General features: G+C 27.2%; 1 protein-coding gene across 1 annotated transcript; it reads left to right on the top strand.

Annotated features, from left to right (window-relative positions):
- The first annotated feature begins 6,088 nt into the window (after positions 1–6,088).
- Positions 6,089–6,907, top strand: LOC137828818 (TCP family transcription factor). The gene has a single exon (XM_068635537.2). The coding sequence runs from the start codon at positions 6,152–6,154 to the stop codon at positions 6,716–6,718; it is 567 nt and encodes a 188-aa protein (XP_068491638.1). The 5' UTR covers positions 6,089–6,151; the 3' UTR covers positions 6,719–6,907.
- Positions 6,908–11,134: the final 4,227 nt, after the last annotated feature.

An 11,134-nucleotide genomic window follows, 5' to 3' on the forward strand; every position in this document is an offset into this window, starting at 1 on the left:
AATAACAATATCAATAGACCTGAGTTTAATTTTTTTTTTTTACAAGATTTTAAAATTGGTCACTGAATTAATTAGTGACTAATTTTTTGGTTATTGTCTATGACTTTCTTATACGCGTCACATTTGTTTAGGGTAAGAGTTTTCCAACTTATGGGCAAATGTGTTCCATCATATTAAATATATTTTTATAATTTTCATATGTGAATAATTTTTACATGAAATATTTCAATTTATAATGTTAAATCTATTTTAATTTGAACCACATAAAAAAATAACCACAACATATTAAAAATATTAAAATGATGTAACAAATAATAATGAAAGAAAATTATATAAGATATAAGTTATAAACTAGTTAAAGTAACTTCTATTTTATAACCTAGAAATTTCTAAATAAGTTACTTTTAAATATTTAATTAACATTTGATCAAAATAATTCATAAATCAGTTAAAAAAATTAATAACTAACTTATTGATTTTACCAAAGTACATTACACTACAAGAAAATCATCAAATTACAATTAATTTTAGAGATCAAAATAATTAGTTACTATTAAATTAAATTAAAAATATTTAAAAACTAAAAAAATTATTAGTATCTAAAGTAATTGCTATTATTAATAAAAATTTATAAAGTGATTTTTAAATTGGTATCTAATATTAGTTACCAAAAGTTTTAGTAAGTAATAATTTAGATTATAAATTAGTTTGTAAAAGACTAATTTAGAATATAAAATATTAGTAACTAAAACTCTGGTAGCTAATTTAAATATCAATTTAAAATTATTTTATAATTTTTTATTAATAATAGAAACCATTCTATATACAAATAATTTTTTATTCTCTTAAATAATATCTAATTATTTTTGGTCATTAATTTTGATTGTTATTTAATGAATTTATTGTAGTGTTAGTTGTTATAATATTAATAATGTAATTTCTAAATAAGTTACAAAATATTTAATTAACACTTTATCAAATAAATAATTTATAATCAGCTAAATAAATCAATAACTAACGTATTTATTCTACCAAAAATACATTCTTAATAATGTAGCTTCTAAATAAGTCAGTTTAAAATATTTAATTAACACTTGATCAAAATAATTCATTAATCAGTTAAATAAATTAATAACTAACTTACTTTACCAAAATACATTAGGTATCTATAATCATTAATAATGTAATTTCTAAATAAGTTAGTTTAAAGTATTTAATTAACACTTGATCAAAATAATTCATAATCAGTTAAATAATCTATAATTATCATTAATCGTTAATAATGTAGATTCCTTTTTCCATATATATATATATCCTTATAAATAACAACTACCTTTATTGATTCTATGACATGTAATAAAATACCACAATGAATAGCATATATTTTGATAAAAAAAATCACAAATACTCATATAATTATAATGATTATTTTTTACAACTTCGATATAGATTTTAGCAATATTTTACAACTATTATATAATTAATTTCTGTAGTTATATTTCTAATTTTTATTATCATAAAAAAGTTGACACACCTGCATACACACGTGTTTCAACTATTATAATATTAATATTTTTCCTATACATTTCCAGCTAGACTAAAATACCAAATATTTAATATTTCATTCTTAGGATAACCCATGTAATATAATAAAGCTTTTCTTAACAAAAGCCTATTTCGAATAACCTAGAAAATTTAGTTTCAGAAAATCACAGTAATAAATCTTAATCTTTTTAACTATTGAATTTATGATTACTTAAGACAAATAGTAAAAATTGGAAAAAAAGTAAAACATTAAAAATGTCTTAATTGAAATTTATATTTATCCATTTAAAAATTTAATGTTTTAAATCTTATACTCTGTCACATAGACTAAATGATAAACTATTATTAATTGGGAAATATCATAAATATAAGTATTAAACTTTAAAATATAGAAAATAATTCATATAAAATAATAATATATTGGTATGAAAATATAATTGGAGGGTGTTGATTTAGATTTAAAAGGATATGTAGATTAAAATTAATTTAGTTATTAATAGCTTTGACAACTTATGAAGTTGTAAATAAATATAATTAAATTTATTTATAAATAAATAATTAAAACCACATAGTTTGAATATATTTTATAACTAAATTATCTAAGTTTTTTAAAATTTTAAAAAAATTATTTTAATTACTCAGCAAAATAACCTTGGATAATAAGTATTTCAGTCATATTTGCATATTTTGTATGATTGATGTAGTTGGTTTATATAATTCATAGTTTTTTTTACAAGCTCATACTTCAAAAAACCTAACTTATTTTGTTTTAATTTTTTATGTACATATTTAGTCTTAGTTATGATTGTTAATATTTAATTATCATAATTTTGAAATGTTTTAAATTAAGGTCTTTATTTTAAAATGCATCAAATAATTAATTCATTGTGAAAGTGAGAAGTAATAAAGTTAATTTCTCCTTACAATATGTTCTTATAATCTTTAGCCAAGAACACACGTGGCTTTGAAACCCACATCCAACAAATAATGCAATTATTAAGATATATAAAACAGTGATAAACACCAATTGTTGTTGAGCTAGGTAACAGTGGCTTGTGACCCAAGTTGAGAACAATAAGGTGATGGAAGAAGCAATATTAGAGTAAGAAGAAGACAATGTCTTATTTACTGTTTCTTCTCCTTGTATATAATAAACCTAAGTGTGGCTGAATTGTGATGCCTTGGTAGGACTATCGTCAGTTGCCATTGAGTCTGTGTAGGAGAGTTGTGTGTTTGTAGGAGGATCGTTAGATCTAGAGATGGTGAAAATTGGGGTTGAAGGTTATTTCAAACAACAAGTCATTTTAAGAAATTTTTAAACTCATGCTATTTTTTAGAGGTTTTTAAACTCGTGGTATCTAACGAAGGTGTTGAAACCCATGATATTTTACGGAGGTTCTTAAAACCATGGTATTTAACAAAGGTTCCGAAAACATTTCCCAAGGTTCAAAAAAACCTTGGAAACACGTTCCCTACAGATGATTTAGCGAGGGAAACTACAACCCTATAAATGACTTAATAGAGGTTTTAACCTTGGAAAATGTAAAATAAAACCTCGTTAAAATCATTTTTTTTTCTTGTAGAGTCGATAATAATATTAATAGTTATAATATAATTAATAATAATATTAATATCACATTAATAATCCTAATAAGTATAATAATAATAATAATGTTAGCATTAATAATATTAATAAATATAATAATAATAGCAACATCAATAATAATATTGATATTAATAGTATTAATAATAATATTAATATCTACATTAATGATACTAATAAATATAATAATAATAATAATAATGTTAGCATTAATAGTACCAATAAATATAATAATAATAGCAATATCAATAATAATATTAATATTAATAGTATTAATAATAATATTAATTTAAATTTAAATAATAACATTATTATTAATAATATTATTATTAATATTATAAATAATAATATTAATAATAATAGTATCCAGGTCTTGCCACTTGTGGAAGTATTTTCCATGGGAGTATGAGTGAGTTTATTGGAGCTTTCTCTGTGTTTCTTGACGTCCAGACTGGTTTGGTTGTTGAATTTTATGGAGTTATATATGCTTTGGAGGAAGCTCAAAAGTTGGGTCTTATTGATGTATGGATGAAATGTGACTCTGACTTGGTTTGTGTTGCGTTTACTGCTAGGACAAATGTTCATTGGATGTTTCGTAATCGATGGATACTTGTCTTAATTACTGTGGACAAATCAGGTTTAGGGTTACTCATATTTTTCGTGAAGGCAATGCGTGTACTAATAAGTTGGTTAATTTAGGATTTATTCATAGAGAATCCTTTCATTGGTATAATAGGCTTTCATCTAGTCTGTCCTTAGAATTCTTTATTAATATAGTCTACATATGTATCATTTTTGTTAACATATGGGTTTTGGTCTATTCCTCCCATATTTTTGTATTTTTTTTTATTTTTTTTTCTTTTAATAATATTTTTTTTCATGTGATAGCAAATGATTGTTATTACTTGAGATGTCAGCCTAACTGAGATGTCAAGTAGCATAGTGATGCCTAAAATGAAAATTTTTTTATATAAAAAAATAATAGTAATAGTAATAATAACATAATAATAATAATAGTAATCATAAGTTAAATGTATAGTGGTTACAAGCTTTTGTATACTCTATGGACCTGAGTTTAACTTTTTTAGTACAAAATTTTAAATTTGGTCACTGAATTAATTAGTGACTGATTTTTTTGTTATTGTCTATGATTTTCTTATACTAGGCGTCACAATTGTTTTGGGTAAGAGTTTTCCAACTTATGGGCAAATGTATTCCATCATTTTAAATATATTTTTATAATTTTCATATGTGAATAATTTTTACATAACATTAGGTGATCTATTTTATTTTGAACCACATAAAAAATACCCAGTTAAAGTAACTTCTAGTTTATAACATAGAAATGTCTAAATAAGTTACTTTAAAATATTTAATTAACACTTGATCAAAATAATTCATAAATAAGTTAAAAAAAATTAATAACTAACTTATTGATTTTACCAAAAGTACATTACACTACAAGAAAATCATCAAATTGAAACTAATTTTAGAGAACAAATTAATTAGTTACTATTAAATTAAATTAGAGATATTTTAGAGACTAAAATTATTATTGGTATCTAAAATAATTTCTATTATTAATAAAAATTTATAAAATATTTTTTGAATTAGTATCTAATCATTAGCTACCAAAGTTTTAGCTACTAATAATTTATATTATAAATTAGTTTGTAAAACATTAATTGAGATTAATTTAGAATCTAAAATATTAGTAACTAAAATCCTGGTAGCTAGTTTAGATGTTAATTTAGAAACCATTCTATAAATTTTTATTAATAATAAAAACCACTTTAAATACAAATAATTTTTTAATCTCTAAAATAGTATCTAATTATCTTTAGTCTTTAATTTTAATTGTTATTTAATGAACTTCTTGTAGTGTTAGTTGTTATAATGTAATTTCTAAATAAGTTACAAAATATTTAATTAACACTTTATCAAAATAATTTATAATCAGTTAAATAAATCAATAACTAACTTATTGATTTTACCAAAAATACATTCTTAATAATGTAACTTTTAAATAAGTCAGTTTAAAATATTTAATTAACATTTGATCAAAATAATTCATTAATCAGTTAAATAAATTAATAACTAACTTACTTTACCAAAAGTACATTAGGTATCTATAATCATTAATAATGTAATTTCTAAATAAGTTAGTTTAAAGTATTTAATTAACACTTGATCAAAATAATTCATAATCAGTTAAATAATCTATAATTATCATTAATCGTTAATAATGTAGATTCATTTTTCCTAATATATATATATATATATATATATATATATATATCCTTATAAATACAACTACCTTTATTGATTCTATGACATGTAATAAAATACCACAATAAATAGCATATATTTTGATAAAAAAAATCACAAACGAATTGAAATTTATATTTATCCATTTTAACCATTTAAAAATTTAATGTTTTACATCTTATACTGTCACATAGATTAATGATAAACTATTATTAATTGGGAAATATTATAAATAAAGTATTAAACAAAAATAATGTCTTTAAAACATAAGAAAATAATTCATATAAAATAATAATATATTGGTAAGAAAATATAATTGCAGGATGTTGATTTAGATTTGAAAGGATTTAGTAATTATTAATAAATTTAAAGAATTGATGTGATGAGTTTAAAAATAAATATATATAATAAAAAATAAATTTAAATTAAATAATATAAAAAATATTAAAATAATATTATTAAAAATTACAATATGATTGTAAAAAATATGAGTTATGAATATATCATTATTCTTATTAATAATCTCTAATCTTACTAGTAAAAAAGGAAAAAGGAGGATTGTTTATGAATTAGGTTGGGGATAGTGGAGAGGTGCGAAGATTTGAAAACGCAAAAGTGAAGGCCCACTCACCTCAAATCCACGCAACTATTACTATATAACCCCTCACTCACTCTTTGTGGGGTCACAATTTCAACACACAAAGCCCTAAATTCCCAATTTCCTCAAACCCTACAATGACCTCACATGTTGTCCTACAAAATTTCCCTCACTCCGAAACCAAACTCTCCACAACTACCACCTCCGATTCCCCACCAACTGCGCCGTCACTTGCCGTCACTAAGAGGACCTCAGCCGCCGTCACGCGCTCCACCAAGGACCGCCACACCAAGGTCAACGGCCGCGGCCGCCGCGTCCGAATGCCTCCGCTCTGCGCCGCCCGAATTTTCCAGCTCACGCGCGAGCTCGGCCACCGCTCCGACGGTGAGACCATCGAGTGGCTCCTCCGCCACGCCGAGCCTTCCATCATCGCAGCCACTGGCTCCGGAACCGTCCCCTCTGCTCCCATATCCTCCGTAGCAACCTCCATTCCCTCCTCTGAGTCCTCCGTCTCGGTACCGGTGGTAGGCGGGCAGGGAATGTTCTCCATGGCGCCGCCAAGTTGCCGACTCGACCTGTCCCCGCCGCCGGGGATGGAGTTCGCGGCGTCGAACGGCTATCGGCACATGCCGTTCACGGCACTGCTGTTGCAGCCGGCTACGGTGGAGGATAACCAGAACGACGAGTCTCTCGGCGAACACTGATAGCGGTTCGAACCTTGGGGAGGTTCTTTTTTAATTTAATTGATTTTAGGGTTAGTCTTGGAGTTGCCTGGAATCAATTTGGGTGTGTTTGGTTATGGTTACAAGTGTCTTTGTTCTGTGATAGAAAGAACGGAGTGAAATGTAAATTATTACCAGATACTGTTTGAATGTGAATTATATATATTTCAACTTGCTGGGTTATAACATGCACAAAATTTTGATTAGGATCAGACTCACCATTCATAGATTAAGTTTGAATTCGACGATGACCGGTAGTGGAAAGAAGACGAACTTATTTTTCATTTTGCCCAAAAGTTAAACCCTGTGACATATGTGATTGAATGTTCTCAATTTTTGTCGTGTTTATGTAATTACGTTGTACCAAAGTTTAGGCCAGAAGTTTTTGGCAATCGACCCAGGAAGAACCTGCAAAATCTCTGTTCTGAATTCATGACATCACAGTAATCAAATGGGAGAGAGAACGTGATCTATGGTCTTACTTTCACTGGAGAAGATCCATTTAGGGATGGCTAATTAAAAGCGTGATTCCAAAGTCTTGATTTATCTGGTGTAGAATAAATTGCAAAGAAATAGGAAAGATCGACAAGACACAGGTGAAAAAGAAAGAACAATATACTTGAAAAATGTGGGGAATTTGTTGAAAATTGGGGAGTGAGGGTAATGAAATGACGTGCTGCAGTTTTTGTGATAACTATTTAGATTTAAATTTCTTGTGTATTTTGTCTTCATTTCTCAAGATGTTGTAGATTTTCTGTCTTTCTTAGAGCATGGGTAGTCAATTGCTGAAGTGACAACATTTATTATTGGTGTCAAACTCTACTTTGAGGTGACAACACATGACTGATCGATCATATATGTATACAGGATATATGACACATGTTATAAGGAGTACCACGGAATGATGGGAAGTTGTTTATGTGAATTTAGAATACTTTTTGTGAATAGAAATATCATCTAATAAGTTGTTTAAGGAGTACCACGGAATGATGGGAAGTTGTTTATGTGAATTTAGAATACTTTTTGTGAATAAAAACATCATATAATAAATTGTATAAAAATAAGTTGTATAAACGTGTGTTTCTCAAGAGTTAGACCGTGCTTGTTTCTTAGTTAGTTCTCTTTACCTATATATATTCATTTAAAAAAAAAATGTGTAGTGTAGATTTGAGGGGATTGATAATTTTTGCCTCCTCCTTACATAAGATGAAACAAAGATAAAACCATGTGAATTTGAGGAAAATATGAGAATTTCCTCTTGTTTTTAGTTATGCATGATCATTATTTATTGGTAGTGCAAAACTTTGTATGCTCATAAGAGGTGAGTGACTTTTTAAGAAGTGATATTTGTTAGAATGTATGACTTTAAATTAGAGGGGTGAATGGTTTAAAGATGTTTTTTGAAAACTTTTAAGCCTTGAATGAAATTACTTCGAGAATATCTTGATTAAAAACTCAGTTTTTCAAAACACAAAACAAAAAGCACAGCACCAGAAAAACAATCGGTTGTTTTTCAGAAACAATCGGTTGTTTATACCAGTTTACAAATATAAAAACTGAATTTAAAGAGTTAAAGGATAGAGAAAATGCACACAGAGATTTATACTGGTTCACTCTAAACCTAGAGCTACATCTAGTCTTCTCAGAAACCACTGAGGAATACCACTAAGCAACCAAACCTAGATCACTTACACCACAACCAAAGAAGTGACCTTGATCCCCTCAAGACACACACTCCTCTTGGTCAACACACCAACACTAAGAATGCTGATCTTGATCCCCTCAAGAACACACATCACTTCTCAGCAAACACACAAGGTTTCTTTCAACAGATACAAGGATTACACTTGTTACAGAATGAAATCTGAAATCAATACAAGAGAAAATCCTAGCTCACACTCTTTGATCAATCTCAATCTCTAAGCAATCTCAACTTTTCAAAAACTCAAGATCAGTGAAAAACTTAAATTTGTTTTTCTGTATATATCAAAGATGTTGTTTGTTATCAAATCTTAACAAACTATTAATTGCATTTAAAGATTGGTCAAAGCATTAAAAACTGGAGCGTAAACAGTTAGAAAATCATTTAATGCTCAGTCAAAGCACAAACCATTTTTCTGTTATGGTACCAAAACAAACAATCGGTTGTTTCCTCGAATCAATCGATTGTTTTGGTTTTGACAACTCAACCATTTGAAAAACAGTTTTCAACCTTTTCTAAAAACACTTAAGTATAAAACAATCGGTTGTTTCGACAAAACAACATGTTGTTTTTAACTTAGCTTGAAAAACACTTTTCTTTTAAAAGGATTGAGAGTGCTTATGGTTTGGATTCAATCAAGAGTGGATTACATATTAAATCTACCCCAGATCCTATCTAAAGGACAACTCAGCAACATCAAGCACAACCAGCCTTCATCATCCTTCAAAGGGTTTGGATTCTTCAAAGCTTGAACACCACTTGGTTCAACAATATTATCAAAGTGGGTCACAAATGAAAAGGTAAAACAAACTTGATTTTCAAAATGTTATATAAGGACATAATCGATTATGTGGTCTTATACAATGTATACATACATGATTTTTTATAACAAGTGTCTAACTTTTGTGTATACCATCTTTTGCAAGACCATGTAATCCTTAAGATTGTCTCTTGCTAGACCATATAGTTTGTTTGATCGTTTAATTCGCCTATTCTCATAGACCATTTAGGTTGTTCACATATTGTCTAGATCGTACTGTTCTACCAGACCTTCTAGATCGTTCATTTTGTGTTAGTTTGTTTCTCTTTTGTGTTTTCATTTTTATTTTTCATTGTGTGTGTATATATATATGTGTGTATACTCGTGTTGTCTTTTTTGGTAGTGAAATAAGTTTTTTCATACTTTGTTTTTTCTGTTCGTTTTAATGCTCTACTTTTTTGTTCATTTTCATGCTATATTTTTGTGTTCGTTTTTTGGTTTTTCTCTTTTCTCTCTCTTTTGTACCCAATTTCTGTATGTTGTAGCTTGCTTTCATGGAGAACTTCATGAATCTTTCTAATCGTTTATATGTATTATTTTAAAGAATAATTGACTATCCATGTTAAATAATTGATTATGGAGTATTGTATTTCTTGAGGTCTATATGGTTATAGTTATTGAATATAATATTTCATGTTTGAAACACTGTCAACCAAGCTAATGAAGATGAAGAAAAAGAAACTACTCATACAAACACTCAAGAGAAAACAAATTTGGTTAGATTGTCCTTTTTTGGTGGTTTTGGTGTATTAAACTATCCTTATTTTGGTTGCTTTGGTGTATTAGACGATCTCTCTATTGTGTGTATTTTAAACAATCTTTGTAATCGCTTTCCAGTGCACGTGAATCATGAGTTCTACTTCTTGCATCTTCTTCTTTTTCCCCTAATATTCTTTCATTACAATCTGTATTTTGTTTTTAGTTTTCAATTTTTTATGCATTCACATTTTTGGCATGTATGTTTATCTCTTTGCATGGATACCATTAGGCAATGTATGACGTGGTTGAACCCATTTGGTTGTTGTTTTGCAAGTGGTGTGGTTTGCTGAAGAAACTCATTGTGGTGGTGTAGCTATAATGTTGGTGGTGGTGATATGGTGTTCGTGGTTTGTTGTTCTTGTGTTAGTGGTGATGGTATGGTGTTTGTGTTGTGCAATTACTTAATTATTAGATATGCGAGTAAGTGGTTAAGAAGTTTATTTCATGGAATGAAGAGTGCATTATTCGGTTATGTGTAATAAAGACAAATTTATAATCTTATTTTTTTATCAATTAAAAAAATTATCAATCACGCCCATCAAATTAAACACTAATTTTCATAATTTTTCTCTTAATTTTTATTCACTTTTCAATCTCTTTTTCTTCATCCAAATAATTTCACTTTCCATTCACTTCTTTCTCAAATCTAACTTTTCCTTCTTCTTCAAATCAATCTTCAAATTTAAATAAAGCATTAGTGTTTTATTTGATAAAGGGAACTTAAATAGAGAGATTGAAAAAAAAAATGAATAAGGGGAAATTAGTTGAATGAGATATGTATGAAAATAAAAAGGATGAAGAAAATAAATTGCATGTGTGAGTTTTTATTATAAGAGACATTATATGATATTTAATTTATTTATTTTTTTGGTTTTAGATAACACATTGTTTTTAAGAAGTTTTTATAAGTTTCATTTTATTGTGGATCTTATATTCAGGTTAATGTTTTTATTTATTTATGAAAATGATGTTCTTAAGATTTTTTAAAATTCTTATGATCTAATTTTTTTAAATTAGAATTTTAAATTTTATTAATGTCAACATACTTGAATAAATTTTTTTTATAAGGAGACAAAATAGATTTGGAAAAAATAAGTCAACTCCTTGACAACCTTAC

Source organism: Phaseolus vulgaris, chromosome 7, assembly GCF_051622355.1.
Source record: "Phaseolus vulgaris cultivar YP4 chromosome 7, ASM5162235v1, whole genome shotgun sequence".
NCBI lineage: Eukaryota > Viridiplantae > Streptophyta > Magnoliopsida > Fabales > Fabaceae > Phaseolus > Phaseolus vulgaris.

What these genes read in the sequence shown, in the direction of transcription:
- LOC137828818 (XM_068635537.2), top strand. Translation starts at nt 6,152, where the DNA reads ATGACCTCACATGTTGTCCTACAAAATTTCCCTCACTCCGAAACCAAA.